The sequence below is a fragment of the Falco naumanni genome, chromosome 17 (genome assembly GCF_017639655.2).
Source record: "Falco naumanni isolate bFalNau1 chromosome 17, bFalNau1.pat, whole genome shotgun sequence".
Lineage (NCBI taxonomy): Eukaryota > Metazoa > Chordata > Aves > Falconiformes > Falconidae > Falco > Falco naumanni.
Genome location: NC_054070.1, coordinates 5,385,035 through 5,402,219, shown reverse-complemented (window position 1 = coordinate 5,402,219; position 17,185 = coordinate 5,385,035). Strand labels below are relative to the sequence as shown.

The following is a 17,185-nucleotide window of genomic DNA, read 5'->3' as shown; positions in this document are numbered from 1 at the left end:
GCGACCCCCCCAGCCCACCCCAGGCAGGGATAGTCCATGGGGTCTGGCCAGGGCCAAGGGCAGAGGGACAGCAGCTCACATGGCCCTGCCTGGGCCTATTCGCTACCGAGCCTGCCTACATAAATTAATCAGAGCTAATTGGCTTTTAGGTAAGTCTTCTTTGCAGGAGCACTGCAAGAAAGACTTTGAAGTGGGACTCTGAGTGGCAAAACCTTTATTTAAACACACAGTGCTATGCGAGGACATGCTCCCAGCTCCAGTATTGCTCCCTGCTCCCTTCAGCACAGATGTCAATAGGTTAAAATCTCACTGGATAGCTTTCACTTCCCATTAAGTGCACCCAGTTTATTTACATCTCACTGATTACAAGAGACAAACAACATTCACCAAAGGTGACACTTGACAAGAGCTGGCTGTACCCAGGACAGCAGGACACAAACTGCTGGTGCCAGGGAGCTTTTCCAAAACAAGGGGCCATGGCGCAGCTCTCCCCCTCACCACAGTGCCAGGGTGGGATCGTCCCTCATGTTTTGGGAGGATGCAACACACTGCAGAGCTCCAGGAAATGCATCCTTCAGGTCAGTGGTATGTGCGATATAAAATAAGATCCTGCACAGAGATCAACTGCTGCTACAGCTCTGCTCAGCACCAGCTTTGAGATTATTAAGAAAAAGGAGGGAGTTGTCTCCCCCGCACCACCCCCACACCCCCCCCCCCCCAGTCACAACCAAGCTGCTTTTATTGTGGGTTTCCAGCCCTCAGCTAAGCAGATCCATGCAGCACGTTTAAGCTGTTAAGCTTGGCTGAATAGGGCTGCCCTGCGTGCAACTGCTGCTCAGCAGTGGCCAACTTAGAACTGCTCAAAAATACAGACATATATTCATACAGACTCTCCACACCAAGAAAGGACTTAGACAATTTCCAGCTCAGCTCTCCAGACAGTAATAAATAATTGGCTCCAGAAACACAGCAGTGATCCAAGGCATGAAGAAGGGTGGGGGCAGAACCCGTGGCACAGCCAGTGCAAGTGCAACAATGCTCATTCCCTCCCAGGGGCTCTCAGTGCACCGCAGCAAACCAGCACTGCCCCATCCTCCCAAACTGGAGACTGAAACAAGGTGCGTGGCTGGGATGTAGACGTGAGGGGCTGGAGAGGGCAAGCACAAAGCTGGGATGTCAGTCGTGCTGCTCACCCACCACCACACCACCCTCAGCTCGACTTATGCCACACTGAGCATTGCCCAGCTGCCGGCAGGGCTTCACCCCAGACCACTGCCCATCCTAGCCCCAGCACCTAGCCCCAGCAGCAGCTTTGGTGTCACCGGTGCAAGTGCCACAGGGCAGGGGGAGATGATTGCAGCAGCAGCAAGTACGCACATCCCCAGGTATGAGTGCCCCACCAGCCTGACAGCTCTTGCACACTGCTGGAACCAGCACCCCCAGGCCCAGGGTGAGATGCAAAGGATGCACCAAGAAGCCAGGGAGCCTTTTGGCTTTTCACAGCAATCAAGAAAGTGGCAGCATGAAAAAAGATCCCTCGACCCCAGTCCTCGTTCTCTGTCCAAGACCTTTCCATCTCCACCCGGGGCTGGGATGCAAGCAGGTGGAGGGGGATGCTCTGGGTAGGGGCACAGACAGAGGCTCCAGGTTTCTTATTCTTCTCACAGTCGGCTCAGGAAACAAGTGCTTGGGGGAGAGGTGGCCCCGAGGCAGCGTCAAGTGTCCTGCTCATCTTCATCCAGGCAAGGCAAGCCCCGCTGCCCTGGGGTCATCGGGCATCATGTGTAGTTGCCTGGGCCACCCAGAGGGATCACGAAGACAGAGATGTCATCGCCAGAGCCCAGCTTGTCATTGGCCAGCCGCCAGCCCCGCTCCTTCAGCACCCCTCTGGACCGCACCACCAGCTCCTGGGCCACCATGGTATACCTGGGGGGCACAGCACAGCACAGCTCAGCAGAAAGCCCAGACCCCACGAGACTCCCTGTTGCAGCACCCTGCAGTCCCTTACAAGGAAGGAGAAGGTGGAGGAGCTAGAGGTGCAGGAAAGGGCCCCCTGGAGAGGAGAGATCTGAGCTCAGATACACACATCCAGGGAAGCATTGCACACTGCAGAGCAACAGCACCAGCCCAAAGGCCAGAAGGATGCACAGCCACGACACTGCTCCAAGGAGCAAGGCCAAGGGGAGGTGTTAGTGAAGGACACGCTCATCCCCCTGCCTGCTCGAAACTCACCTGCACGGGTCATTGGGCTCATAGTTCGTCAGCACCTCCATCACCACGCCAGCCACCTCCTTGTCGTTGGTGACATCCCAGAGCCCATCAGTGCCCAAGACCAGAACATCGTCAGGGCAGTGCTCATACTGTGTGAGGTCGTAAACTCTGACCTGGCAAGCAATGGGGCAAGACGTGAGGGTGAGGGGCAGAGAGGCAGAGCAGGCTCCTGCTGCGCTGGGTGCACCACAGATCTGGTCACCCTGACCGGCTCCAGCCGTTGCAGGAGCCCCTGGGCATGGAGTGGCTGGCAGCCACACTCACCTCCGGGAAGCAGGACAGGAAAGGCTTGATGTGGACGTTGGAGCTGAACACCTTGAGGTCATGGTCTCCCAGACCCCGTGTGACCCCAATTGTGGCCATCACCCGAGCCTGGAGAATGGCGAAATCAAAAGAAAACTTTAAGCTGCTTCATCTCCACCTCCATTCCCACCTGAGAATTGGTGGCACTGGAGCAGCAACACCACTAGCAAAAATGGGCTGGAAACTCCTGATTCAGTGAGGGCAGGCAGGAAGCGACCCACACACACCTCCTGCCAAAGCACTTCACCTTTTTGCCTTCCCCATAGATAAGTGGAAACTTCAGGTCATCCTCTTCTATCTTTTTGTAAGCCCTGGTTTAAAATAAGTCAGAGACAAAACGTCAGCAGGTGAAGGCTTCCAGCACCTCCCCTGCCCACTCAGGACACAGCATCCCCTGGGACAAAATCCCTTTTTTTTAAGACCCGGTACCCAGTGTGCCACAGCCCCGCCCTGCCCCATGGGAAGGGATGCTGGAGCCAGGCACCCATGTGCAGTGGGACCCCAGTGCTGCCCCTTGGCACGGAGCCTGCCAGGCGAGTTGGGGGGGTTACCAGCCATTCATGTTTTGGTCTCTGTACAGCATCTTCTTCCCCAGCTCCTTGGGCTGGATCCTGCGGGGGAACTCGAGGTGGGTGAACTCCTTCCCCAGCAGCTCGGGCCTCAGGAACGCCTGCGGGAAGAAGCCGCAGCTCAGCTGCAGGGCCAGGAGAGCAGGATCCATGCAGCAGCACCTCACCGGCCACTGTGGCATGGGACCCACCAGCCTGCCAGGACCTCGGCGACAGCATTTCATGGTGGGAATAACACCAGCTGCTCTGCTGCAACCCCAACAGGCAGTGGTGAAGCAGCTTCAAACCACCTGTCTGTGCTATGCCCAGAGCTGGGGACAGCCATGCCACCACCCAGCAAGAAGGTTAAGCTTTTGCATGAGGAGTTTTGGGAAATAAGGATCTCCAAAAGAGATCAAAACCTAGCAAATTCCAGGAAAAGCTGGAATTTTCCCAGGAGGAGTCAGAGCCGCAAACCTCCTGGGACCCCAGGCTCAGCACAGGGCATGGCACTCGCCCGAGGAAAAGAGCTGAAGAGTCTTTCCAGAAACCGTGTCCCAGCTGCAGCCGTGATGAGGGACAAGCAGCAGCACAGAGCCCCTTCCCGGGGCAGCACCAGCAGCCCCAGGGCCTCCTGGAGCACACCGTGCAAGGGACCAGGAACAGGGACACACTAGAAAATGCAGATGGAGGAAGAAAGAGCTGAAAGAAAGGAGGAGAGCCCTCAGGAACATGGGAGGGTTTGGTGCAGAGGCATGGAGAGCCCCGACCCACTTCAGGACAGGCCCTGACCACAGCCTGGGCACCGTGCAGTGGAGCAAGCATGCACCTGGCCCCCTGCCCACGTCCTGCCCATCACAGCCGGCTGGAGAGGATCCCACTCACAGCAGTTTCCTCCTCTCGGTCATTCAAAAATAGATTCAAGAAAAAATGGCTCAGTGTTTTTCCAAGTACACTGCAAGCCAGGAGATCGCATCCAGCAAGACCTCCTCCAACACAAATGCCTCCTTCTCCTCACTGCCGTCAGAGAGGTCTTTATAACCTTAAAAAGTCTCCCTGCGTGGCACAGGGAGGTTTGTCCAGGCCGGGCAGGAGAAGGAGCTTTCAGGAAGAAAGCTAGAAACCTGCTGGCGTGCATCAGCTCCCTGCCTCCCCAGGGAGCAGCCAGGGAAGAAAGTAGGACTCGGCGCAAGCACTGCGGCTCCTTCGACCGTGCAAGGGAGCACGGTGGGTGGAGGAGCAGAGTCACGCTCCTCCTGGCCACTGCACGAGCCAGCCCGGTGCTCCTGCAGCAGCAGCAGGTGGGTGCGCAGCCCAGGCAGGTGATGCTCCCCGTTCCCCGGGCAGGAGCAGCGAAAGATGGACCGAACTGGTTCCATGCAACTGTACCGAACCAGCCCCGTGCCGAGCGCCCAGGATCCCCAGGTCCTGACCGGGTCAGGCTCACAGGCACAGCCCCTCGTGCTGGCCCCGTAGCAAACCAGGGCTGCGCCAGCCACGAGATGCCCCCACGCCAGTAAGCCAGGGCAGCTCCCCACGTCCCAGTGCCTCTCCCAGCGAGCTGGCTGGGATGGACAAGTGCCATCAGCAGGACCCAGCTGTGGGGCTGCCCTTGACCCCCAGCACCCCACCATGGCAGCCCAGCAGGCAGCATGGAGGGCTGGGAAGGGGCCAGGAGGTGGTTCAGCAGGAATGAGAAGAAAGGTCTTTCTTACTAAAAGCTGCAGCCTCTGCCTCTCTGTCTCTGGAGTAAACTCCCTGGACATTGGAATGATTTCCCCGTTACGGATGATAATGGCCCTGCAATGAAACATGGAAGGATGAGATTAGAGAGGAGGAGAAGAGACATGGTGGGGGAGCTAAGCCCAGCTCTCTTGGGCTGATTCCCTGCCTAGGGGGTGCAAGCCCTTCCCTCCTTCCCAGCCTTGGGCTGGGGGGCTGCTTGCTGGCTCTGCTGCAGCTCGCCCCCCGCCAGCCCCACAGCCCCTGGCAGGATAAGGGCACAGAGGAAGAGAAAATGGAAGAGAAGGATGCGGCAGAGGGGGATGAAGCAGAGCAAACCAAAGGACAGGGTATGGTTAGAACAGGAGCAGCACAAAGGTGCTGAACCCTCCCTTAGAGGGAACCGCACACAGGCCAGGCAGAAACCAGCAGCAGCAGGACATGGGTGCAAGCACCCAGCCCGCACCAGCACTGCAGCTCACTGCTGGGGCCAGTCTGATTGTTTGACGTGTTAAAAAAAAAAAGAGGAAAAAAAGGAAGTCTGATTATGAGATGTTTCTGGATGTCATGGGGGGAGTCACAGATCTCCAGCACTGGTGTCCCAGCTGTCCCACCTGCTGTCCTGCCTAGGGCTGCAGGTCCCCTCTCAGGGTGGGGGGACACACAACACAGGGCCTGGTTGAACCCAGCTCTGGCAGCATCTAATGCCCAAGGAGGGACCACAGATCCTCACCCAGGGGCACAGTTACAGCCTCAGCATCCTGTGCATGCTGCTGTCCCGCACAGCTGGCGCCTGGCCGCTGCTGCCATGGAGAGGTCCTGCACCCAAAAGCAGAGGCACAAAGGATCTACTCTTCCTTTGTGCCTGAGCTGGATGCATGTCCTCCAGCCTCAGACAATTTACCAGAGCCAGTATTTGCTGGCCTGACACTGCTGAGGGCAAGCTAACCCTGCAGTAAATACAGGGCAATTCAAACCAGCTTCACCCTCAGCATAAGGTGGACTTGCCTCCCTGCCATTGCTTGGGGGGAACGAAGACACCCAGGCACAATTACAGTAATGTACCCAAGGATATGCATGTATCAGTCAAAGTCCTCAGGCTCCAAGCCCCCATGGAATTTGTCTGCACATAGATTTGCATGTCCTTCTCCTGAAACAGTTCACTGCTATAAAGCGTGCCCTAAAACGACTTCTTGTACATTTTTGAAAGCTTTGCTGAGGGCAGTTTTCACTCCCCAACTTGCAGCCTAGGCCACCGCCAGCAGCAGGGTCTGGGGTGTGATCCAGAGCCATCTGGGAAGCAGACAGGACGCTGTCAGGAAAGAAGGGAGCAAGTCCCAAATTTTGGGAAGTGATTTTGCAGCCCCATCTGTGCACTGGGCAAATGTGGAGATCATGGCAGGGCATGCTGTCCCCAGGGCATGCGGGCAGGCAGGCTCTGCCCAGTCCTGCTGCCTCTGCCCTCCCCAGGACAGCCCAGCTTCAGGGATGGAGCTGGGTGCTCCAGCCACGCCTCCAGCACTACCCTACTCTGCCGGAATGCTCCCCAGTTATGGGGTGAAAGGAGGGGGCTGCCCTGTGGGGCCGTACCTGCTGTCACCGGCATTGGCCACGTAGAACTTGCCCATGAGGTAGATGGCAGCCAGGGCACAGCAGCCCCCAGACACATGCTGGGACGCCCGCTCCCGCTCGATCTGGTCGTCCTGGGGAGACAGAGAGCAGCTCCAGGCAAGGGCAGGCACATGGCCCCACGCCAGCAAGCAAAGCCGCAACCAGCCCAAAATAGTGCCTGGCTGCTCTGACAGCACCTCAGCTGCTGACCAAGCCAAGAACCTGCTCCAGGTGAGGAGCCGTGGCCCGGGCACCTTTCCCCACGCAGCCCAGGGGTGGCTGCAGGGCTTGGGGGGCAGGCAGGGGTCCTGTGGGGCAGCTGGGGAAGTGGCTTTACCAGGGTAGTGGAGTGGGCAGGAAAGAGCAAGACAGGAGGGGATCAGCTGGCCCTGCTGGAACAAAGTGCAATGAAGCCCTTTGCACCCACACAGACCTGGAGCCCCAGGCCTCTGCGTCCTGAACCCCTAAAATACAGGAGAGCATCGCAGTGCCCTCTCTGAGCCCACCCTGCTATGACCGCTCGCTGCAGCCCCCTACTTGCTGCAGAGCTGCCTTTTGCTGAAGGGGACAAGCCAGGGTACACACAGGCAGCAGAGATGCTCCCAGGGGATGCCCTGGGCATCCCTGCAGGCAGGGGCTCACTCACCATTTCCTTAAAGGCGTTCTCGATGGCACCGATCACCAGGCTGTCATGGGAGACCGCTTTCTCCAGATGAAACCGCGGCATAGCATCGTGGGGGACCTCCCTGTCATCCTCTGTGAGGGGCACCCGGCTTGGCTCCGCAGGGCCAGCCCTCGCATCATGCAGGAGGCAGACGGGAGGCGGGGAAGGGTCCTGCAGGATGTCCACGAGATCCCGGAGCTGCTCACAGATGTGCAGATGGAGCCTCTTGGATGCCATGACAGCAGCACCACTGCCCGCATGGCCGTCAAACAAGGCCCAGTAGTAGAAATAAAAACCCTTCCTGCCCTGCAGGGAGAGAAAGGAAGGTTAAGTGAGCCTGTGAGGAAGCAGACGGGATGGGGAATTCAGAGCAGCTGGGGTCACCAGCTGAGGACAGTGACATGGGGCTTTGCGTCTGGCTCGCAGGTCCCAGCCCAGTGCAGGCAGGAGCGATGTGGGCAGCTGGTCAAAGCTGTCTGGACACGGCTGGTCCCTGGCTGGAGCCCAGCCCTGCGTCAGACACCTCGTGCTGCCAGCAACATGTCTCCAGCAGCTGGCTCCTCCAAAGAGGAGGCACGATGGGGCCAGCATGGCAGCCACCTCCGCAGCCCATCGGGGCACGTGGGCCAGCAGTCTCCCTGGGCCAGCCAGCCCTGGTGTAGTCCAGCAGGGATGATAGCAGGAGCTGGCAGGGAGCAGGGGCAGCTGACCTGGGAACCAAGGGAATCCCCAGGGAAGCAGCAGTGTGCACACATCGCCATGGGCCCCATCTCGTGTCCTGCCACTGGGCATCCTCTCTGCCATGTCCCTGCCTGTGCATGCTGCCCCAGCTCTCACCCCGTCCAGCTCTCCGCTGCCTTCCCGGGATGGCAGCCGGCCCCTCAGGCTGGGTCTCCTCTCCACAAACACCACCTCGCAGCATGCCTGGTCCTCGTTGTGCTGGCTCTTCCCTGCATTTATCACCCTGCCAGAAGGAAACAAGGTATGAAGGCTCCTTTTTCACACCACACTCCAGCAGAAGCCACCTCGCAGCACCTCATCCCACCGGCCCCCATTTGTTCCCCCACATCCTGGGGGATGCTCTCTGTGGATGCTCCTGTCCCGCCTGGGGCAGCAGCAGCCAGGCGAGCAGATGTCCCAGACCAGCTGCATGGGTTGATCTGGCACCAGCAGCAGTGCTCGCTCCCACCAACACAGATGGGTCCAGGGTAGAGCGGCCATCCAGCCACCCACCAAGGGAGGTGACCAGAAAAAGCTGGTTTTGCTGAAGGTCCCCACCACTGCCCCATGCAGAGCAATTGCCTGAAAACCTGGACCAGCCTCAATGCACACACCCCCAGCTGGGACTCATGGACAGGATTACAGCCTCATCCACGTCCCATCACACCCAGCACCTCTCAGAGGGAGCAGGCGCCTCAGAGAAGGAGGGGAGAAGGCAATGAACATTAAACCAGCAGAACTTTTGCAAAAAGATTCACACTAAGTTTTCACAACCTATGCTGGCACAGCAGATTTCAGGTCTAGATTGCAAAACCTGCTCACGGGAGGAAGCTGTAAGCATCCACAACAGGATGAGCTCTGTGGGCACAGATTTTTCAAGTGGTTTGCAGAAACAAGTCTTGGGAGATGGAAGGGAAGCCTCGGCACCGAGCAGAGGGTGGGTTTTGCCCCAGGTACTCCTATCCCAGTATCTCCTGGGGCAAACTAGTATCTCAGAAAGCTCCCTAAGATATCAGGAAGGCCGGCCTGAGCAAGGGATGGGGGTGTGAACTGACAGCACTGTGCAGCAAAGGTGGCCTTCAGAGCCTGACCTTCTCCATCGGCCTTCAGTTAAGCGTGAAACTGGCAGCAAGTAAAAGAAGAAGAGGATCAGGCCCTCCAAGGGGAAGTTGAAGTCAGGTCCCATCCCAAAGACAGCTTCAACCCCCTCCTCCCCCCGGGGTCCTGCAGCAGTTCCTTCAGCCCTCGGTGGCAGTTCCCCATCAGCGTCACCGGTACCGCGCAGATGAGCACAAAAAAGCCATCACAGCTCAAACCCTCGGGACGGGGACGAGCCCGAGCCCACGCCGCCACCGTTCCCGGCACAAGCTTCCCAGCTCCTGCGGAAGCCAACGAGTTCACCGCCGGCGGGCTGCGACCCACTTTAGCTCCCGAGGATCCCGCTCCGGCGCCCTGCGCTGCCCGCCCCGCCCTCCCCGGGCCGCAGACCCCCGCCCGGCGCCCCCCGGCCCCGGCCCCGCTCACTCGGCGTAGCCCGTGCTCCAGGGCAGGCGGCGGCGGCCGTCGCGGGGGCTCTGCACCGCCCGGCCCGCGTGGTCGTCGGCCCGGCGCAGCTCCTCGGGCGTCAGCTGCAGGAACGCCGGCCGGCAGAACGGGGGTCCCGCCGGCGACGCCCCCTCCCCACCGCCCCGGGGCTCCGCGGGGGGGGTGCGCGCCCGCGCCCAGCCCCGCCACCAGCTGCGCCACGGCGGTGCGCACCCGCAGCAGCATGCCGAGCCGTGCCGAGCCGTGCCGGGACCCCGCCCCGCCCCGCCTTCCGCCCCGGGCGGGGGGGCCGCGCCGCAGCGCGGACGCGCATCGGCCCGCGGTGGCTCCGCGGGCGGCGAGCGGCGGCCCCGGCGCTGGCAGAGCCCCCGGTGGGGGGGGCAGCGGCCAGAAGCCGCTCGGGGGGAGGCTCGTCCCGGCTGGCGGAGGCGGGGAGGGGGGTCTACAGCTGGCGGGCGCGCCCTGCCCCGTCCCCTGCCTGGGCTTTCCAGCCAGGTGGGTTTCCTGGCTGGATCTTCCCGGGGGTCCAGCAGAGCCACCGAGTGCGGTACAACATCCCCTTCCCGCGACAGGTGCTTTGTCACTCTCCCTGCGCTCATCAAGGAAACCCAACCCCCTCGCAGCCATGCCGGGCTATTAATAAACAGGCAGCCTGCGGAGAAGCGAGGAGCTAACGCGAGAGGACTAGGACTCGGGGCTCCCCCCGCTCCCAGCCAGGCTCGGGACCCCAGCGCCGAGCAGGACGCAGGTTTAGCTGACCCAGAACAGCACGTTCCCACCTGCTGGGCAGGAGGAAGATCTGGCACTCATACAGCATCTCTCACATGGCCCAACCTCTGCCTCCCTGCCACTGGGTTCCTATGACAACAGATAACCTGCTGAAAAAAACAGTGTTTGTCTACTGTAAAGTAAAACTGAGGCTATTTCCAGGGCTCGTGTGTCCCAGTGCTCTCAGCTCTGCAGAAGAGCCATTTACTCCTTTCCACACAGGGCTTTTACAGAGGTCTGAGCAGATGCAGCACTCTCGCTGCTAGCTATGTAAAGCCCTCTATGCTTTAGCCACCTTCACCCACAGCTCTTCTAACCACACCAGGCTATTAAGACCACCCTACAGAAGCTGCCCATACTACCTCTATTCCCACCTTCCAAGCCCTTGGGTTACTAGCGATTCAGTAGCCTGCTGTTCTTTAACAGTCCTCACGTAACCCAAGCTCATATTCTTTTTCCTGCTCTACTTGCTGTTCACGTGCCCCTATCTGAAACTACTGCTTCATTTCCCACCTTGCTTTGCACCCACTGCTCACCTGGTGGTCCCAGCTGTTGCTTGGCTCCAGTTAAAGTGTTCCTTGATAAATATGTCCCTGCTCCCCATCACGGGTGCTACAGAACTGAGAGTGAGTGTGCTGGGACCCCTGACCTGCAGTGGATGTTTACAGCACAGCACACGTGGGTTTATCAGCGGCTGTACGGGTGCTTCTTCACCGCACCGCACGTTAGCGGGTCAGAGTGCGGGGTCTTACCGCTAACTGTAGCGATCCCCGAGCTCAGCTGCGAGCTGCCCAGCTGAGACCATCCCGGCAGTAGCGATGTGTGTCTGTGCCGGGGGGGGGGGGGAATGCTATAGCCGCCCCCAGCCCCGCCACCCTCCATTACCCCTTGTCTGTCCGGGGGCGCTCAGCGCGGGTCCCCCGGTGAGGGGGGGGTGCAGGGAGCGGTGGAGGCGCTGGGTGGCGACACAGGCTGCGCTACGGCCCTGGGAACCGGCCGGCTGCGCGGAGCCCCGGGGACACTGGGCCGGGAGCACCGGACCGAGCCCACCCCCACCTTGGGGACACCAGACCGAACCCCCTCCGCCGCGGGAACAGGGCTGGGGACACCAGACCGAGCTCCCCCGCCGGGACACCGGGCTGGGGACACTAGACCTCGACCCCCCGCAGAGACCAGACCAAGGTCGTCCCACCACCATCCCAGAGACACCAGGCCGAGGACCCACCCTCCCCCCGGGGACACCGGACCGAGCCCCCCCGGGACACCGGGCAGGGAGAGCTGCAGCGAGTGGGCTGCGACTGCCGGCACCTGCAGCAAGGCTGCTGAGCTGCCCTCCTGCCCCTCTCCTGGGTGGGCTGGCACGGCTGGGAGCCCCGTCTCTGCAGCACCCCCTGGCTCGGTACACCTCTCCGCAAGCTACTTTGGGGTTTGGTACTGTGGGGGGCTGGGGACCCCCGGGTTGGGCTGGGTGTGCAGCCCTGGCACACCACAGGTTACCCAGTTTCACTTATTTCTAGCACCGGCTCCCCATCTCTTTCCCTGTGGCCCCTGGTGCCTTCTGGCTGTGTGGGTGCCCTGGCAGCCCCAGCCCCAAAGGAGGGGGGCTGTGGTGGGCAGGGGCTGACCGAGAGCAGCTGTGCCAGCCTGGAGGCCAGCACCCTTCTGGGCCCTCTCCGGCAGCCCTGGGTTTCCAAAGAGGAAAGCCCTCTCTTTGCTCCAGGTGCTTTCTCCCTTGCAGCATCTCTGTCCTGCTGCTGTCACACAGGGTGGTTACAGTATTGTTACGAGTGTAATATCCTTTGTGTTATTAAGATTGAAAATCACCGGATTTTCCAGGGAATGTTTCTCGCTTCTGTAGGGCTGCCAACGTGCCCCATACTGCTGAGTCACCAGGATGCTTTCCTTGGAAAGAAAGAAATGGCAGTTTCCAAAATGACTTCTGGGTAAGGCTGGTCTTGTTTTGCGTTTGTTGTCTCCGTTATGCTGAGTGCTGCACACAAAGAATGGTCTGACATAAAAACATGCTGCAAGAATGTCCTCTGAAACAATGCAATGCTAACAACTTTTCCAAGAAAGAGGGCTCCGTTTCCTCCTATTCATCCTGCCTGCCAGTTCAATGTGAATTTTCTTCCTCGTCTGCCAGGCTGGTGTTCCCCATCACAAGGCTGCCTGGAACAAGACCCCTGCCTGTGTCTGGGGACACAGACGGTCACAGACTGAGTCAGACTAGGAGCCTGCAGAGACAAATGCTAGTAAATGGCCACTGTGGAAGCCAACAGCTCTGCCTTTTGCCCTTCCCAACCTCAGGGGTTCCTGCCTGGGATGTCTGTACTTCCCCTGCCCCTGGTCTCACCCAGAGCATCCCTCCCTGCCTGAGCACAGGGCCAGGCACTCACCCTATGTGGGCATGGCTTTGGGTGAGCCTTCAGTGCTTTATTTGGGAGACCTACTGTCCTGCATGATTCCTACCAAACCCACTAGCTTTCTGCCTCCAAACTCAGCTCTGGAGATGCTTCTTCACCTCCAGGCTGCAGTGAGTTATTTCTGGCAGCAACACTCAAGTGGGTGCAAAGCTGGGGAGACATTTTCCCTCAGCCTCCAGAGCTGTCAGGATTGCTCAGGCTGATCTAAACCCGAGATTTCTGTGCAGCTCAGCATTGTTTTAGGGTTTCTGCTGGATCTGGACACTGGTGTTTCCTTCCCCTCTTCAGCTGAGTGCCCCCCTGCTCCAGCTGAGTGCCCTGCAGCTCCAGGGAGAAGATAAACTCCTGGGTCCTTGCCTGCCTTCTTAATTGCTAAGTGTTTCCCTGTGCAGCATAGAGGAGATGTAAGGAAACATCATCTCTGTTTCTGGACAAAGCTATGTAAAAAAGGTAATGAAAATGACTGCTTTTAATTTCTAGGGAGAGACCAGAGGAACAATTTTCCAAAGCCCTTTTCTGAATGAAAAACTTTATTTTCAAAGGAGAGGAGGTTTTAATTCCTTTCAAAGACCCCCTTTTTTTCTTTGAGAAGAGCAGCCCTCTTCCTGGTTCTGCCTGTCTCTGAGCAGGGCAAGAGGAGCTGAGCTCACCAGGGCACCAGCCACATTTGCACGACGAGGAAGCAGCTGTGCACGGGCAGCACTGCCACTGGGATAGATAATCCCCTGCCAGCCTGCTGTCCTGATAAAGACTGATTTTAAAAACTAGTAGCAAAGGAATTAGGCTTAAATTATGCTATTTTGCTTAATTTCTCATGCAACTGCTTAGCACTGAAAAAGCCTTTCTAAGTTCCGTCATCCATCTGTGTTCTGAGCCCCAAAGGAGGTAGGATGAAGCCTGGGATATTTCTTTGTGAAAGAATGACATGTTGGTGGCATTTAAGCCAGAACAGAAGTAAATTAAACATCTAGATCATAAAAGTACCAAAGGATGTTTTAAAATAGGCTCTTTGCAGCAGTGCATTAGTTGACTGCACAGCTTTACTGTGTAATGAGCAATATATTAATTTATAATTAGTGTAATACAGTGAAGCTCAGCAAATAGCTCTGTGCACTCTGGATAATTCGTCAACAGAAGAAGCAGCTCTTAATGGTTTCCAAGGTTTGCCTGTCCCCTGTAATTGGGAAGTTCAGAATTTATTGTTATTTCTTTGAAGGGATAATTTGATTGCAACCACACATCTTTATTCTGTGTCTTCCTGCTCGAGTGCAGAGCCGCCTTTCGAGTGCTGCAGCTCGGGGTGTGTATGTGACCTCTCTGCGGGCTGTTGTAGTCAGTGTTCCGCAGACCAGATGACCTGGTGTTGCTGCAGATTTCCTGCAGGCTTTTACCCTCACCTCTCCCTGCTGCAGTGGCAGAGGGCAGCAGGTTTTTACCCCCTTGGGTCACTAGGCTTTTCCCCCGTGTGCTGCTGCCAGATCTGCCTTAGCCCTTTCACATTGCCCGAGGGAGCATCATGCTACATTCTGCTCCAAAAGGCTTCACGAGTCTCCTCATATAATGTCACCTAGCAGTAGAAATACAGAAGGACAATAATAAATGTGTGATAATGATGCTAACTGGAATTTATGGAGCCTTCGGGTATTTATTTTTCAGTTTGGAAAGACCCATGTCCCAGAGGATGCAGGGACCCCGAGTAGGACTCATCCCTGCCTGTCCCCAGGCTCCCTGGAGATCCTGCCTCCTGTACCCTTATACTGTCAGGCTGCGAATCTGCACTGAAATTCCTTGTTGTCAGCAAAGTCTTCTGAAAAGGGAGCAAGATCTCTGGACCTGAGTGGTTGCTGCTGAGACAGCCTGGAGGAACTGGCATGCCCTCAGAGGAATAAGTTTAAATGTTAATTCAGTGACCCACTGAAAACGAGGTGTAACAAATCCTCCCCAGGAATAAAACGTCAGGAGTTTGCTTTTTTCCATCTTTAATAAAATAATTTGTATGCCTCTATTAGCATCTGCAGATGTGTTGATCGCACTGAGGATCTAAAGTCTTCTGGCATGCCCACCTGCCTCTGCATCTATCCCAAGCCCTTGCCGTAAACCCTGAGTTTTCTTCCTGTAAAAAAAGCCAGTTAGAGAGCACAGAAGGGTTCCAGGTATGTTGACAGCCATCCAGTGCAAGGGAAATGATTTCTTACATGGTAGCAGGGGTATTCATCACTAAGATCTTTCTAGTGTGGTTCCTTTCCTCGCCGAACTTGCCTTGTTACGGATGCTAAGAACTCCTTCCTCCCTGGGTGAGATAACTGGCTCCTCAAAGAGTGACAGGGGAGGAGAGCACTGCTGGAGCCTGCTGCTGCTGGGCAGTCGGACAAGCAGTCGGTGGGAGGAGGAATTACTGTGTTCACTTCTAGTGGAATTTAAATGAAATCAGCTTTACTGGAGTCTTAATTCTTCCCCTGTATTGAAATGCTGTGATCTGGAAAGCAGCAAGTTTGTATTTCTGTACCATTTTATCAATAAAGAACTTGATTTTTTGTGGGCTTCCTTATTGAATAATCTGGCCTATTTGGAAATTGGCTGGTGTGAAAGATAGCTTTGATTGCATTTGCTCTAGATCATTTCCATTAAAACTTTGTGATCTGAGAAGTAATATGTTTGTATTTACTTATCATAGCAATGGAGACCTCGATTGGCAGGCTCTCTATCAAATTACCTGATGAATATAAACAGCAGATTTAATTTACTTTCATATTGATTTTTGCCATTATTATTAAAACACCTCTGATCTGAAAAATGAGATGCTTGTATTTTCTTAATATCTTATTACTTGGGGTTTGGGTTAATCACGTTGAGCTTTTCCATTTTCTTTTGAGCAACCAAGTCTAATTAATTGGAATTTGACATATACAATTTTGACTCTATAAAGGGAGAAAAAGAAGTCAGTTCCTTTAGATGAAATAGTACAGAAACCTATTCTTACCACAAGCTTCTTAAAGCTGGGGTATTTCCCCTGGCTTTCTATGTGCATTTTGGGGTGACTCTTCTCCCAGGCCGAGGTCTTGGGGCCCCTGGGAGCTGGTGGGTCACTTTGGGACATCTGCCTCCCAGCCTGGGCACAGGGTGGCGGGGCTAGGAGGGACCGTGCTCGGGGTGGCTGCCTGAGGCTGGCGCTGCTGCTGGCCATGCTCTGCTCTCACCAGTGCTAATTGGTTTTACTGATCAGAACTGGAGACATTATAAATCAAACCAAGATTAAAAAGGAAGAAGTCTGGGCTTCTGCTGTGGATACACAAAGTAGAGAGAAGCCTTCCCCGCTGGGGGGGGGGGGATCCTGTCTCTGCCTGGCATCCTTTCCTAAGGAAAAAATGGAAACGTCTGATGTGAGGTGCTGTGGAGGCTGTGGTTTGCTCTAACTGGCTGCAGAAATCCGCTTGGATCAGAGGAAGGAAAACAGGTCAGATGATGAGGATTGTGAGAGGCATGGAGCATTGGAGGAGCCGGGGCTCTGGCAGGCAGGACAGGCTGAGACCCCACACACCAAAGCCATGGGCAAGAGTGCTGGGTGGCAGTGAGGGGCCCAGCTTGGTGGTGATCTGAGATGTCCCCGGGTGTTCAGAGCGTGATCTGCTGCTCCCACTGTGCTTGGGGGCTGCGAGGCTTGTACAAACCTGGGGGGCAGCGAGTGTTTGGTGAGGGCGGCTGGCACACTTCACTGGGGCTTTTGGCAGAGCCCTTTCCAAGGGCTGGTGCCTGGGTGGGGAGAGGGGATGCACAAAGGCTTCAGTGGTCTCATGGAAACAAAACGACCAGGAGATCTGCAAACTGCCCAAATGTGGTTTGTCTGCACAGCTGCCACTGATCTGTAACTCAGGTTGGCCTTGGAAATCATTCAGTGCTTCCAGCTGAGCAGTGGCTTGAAAGGTCCGGGAGTAAACTGCGAGCTGTCTTCAGAAACCATCGGCTTTCATCAGTACACAAATGGTAAAGCGAAGAAAATGAGTTACGTGTAATTCCAGCCTTTCATGTCAGCTGTCCGGAGGCTGTGGGGCTAACTCCTGGCAGCGATTGTGAAAATTCAACACTTGCTTTTGCAGCTTGTTGGCATTTTACAGCCTGTTGCTGCCAGTGGCCGCAGCAGCTCACGGGCCATCCCGGGGCGCACGGGAGGGTTCGCTTCGGTGGCCTAGGGCTGCTCTGGGGGAGCCGCCGGAGCGGTATCGGGCTCGGGGGTCGCCGGCGGGCTGGGGCCAGGCCGCTCCCGGTGTTTCAGCAGCTCCGGGTTCCGGGAAGGCGGTGAGGGCTGGCTTGCGGCCTGGCTCCCGTCCCGGGCAGGGCAGGGCACCGGGGGGGCGGCTGCCCCTCCGCCCGAGTATCCCCGTGCGGTGCCACTCGCTGCGCACCGGGGCTCTCACGCTTTTTTCTTTTTGTCATTTGCGGGGGGTGAAATCGGTTTTCAGGTAAATTAGCTCTGACCGGTCCTCCCTACTGGCTACATTAATGAGCACCGGGGCTAATTGGGGCGGGGCAGCGCAGCGCAGCATCCTTCCAGGAGGGACGGGCGGCGGGGCGGGCTGGCGCGGAGCGGGGTGCCAGCCCGGGCTCGGTACCGG

At 57.1% G+C, this 17,185-nt stretch overlaps 1 protein-coding gene across 1 annotated transcript; it reads right to left on the bottom strand.

The window, feature by feature from the left end:
* Window positions 1-209: 209 nt before the first annotated feature.
* PPM1J (protein phosphatase, Mg2+/Mn2+ dependent 1J) lies at window positions 210-9,690 on the bottom strand. The gene is given in 11 exon segments (XM_040617010.1): window positions 210-1,926; window positions 2,233-2,384; window positions 2,536-2,643; window positions 2,822-2,885; window positions 3,126-3,244; window positions 4,838-4,922; window positions 6,435-6,547; window positions 7,102-7,425; window positions 7,957-8,083; window positions 9,364-9,552; window positions 9,554-9,690. Coding segments are annotated over 11 exon segments (1,485 nt in total). The 5' UTR covers window positions 9,610-9,690; the 3' UTR covers window positions 210-1,778.
* Between the last annotated feature and the right edge of the window lie 7,495 nt (window positions 9,691-17,185).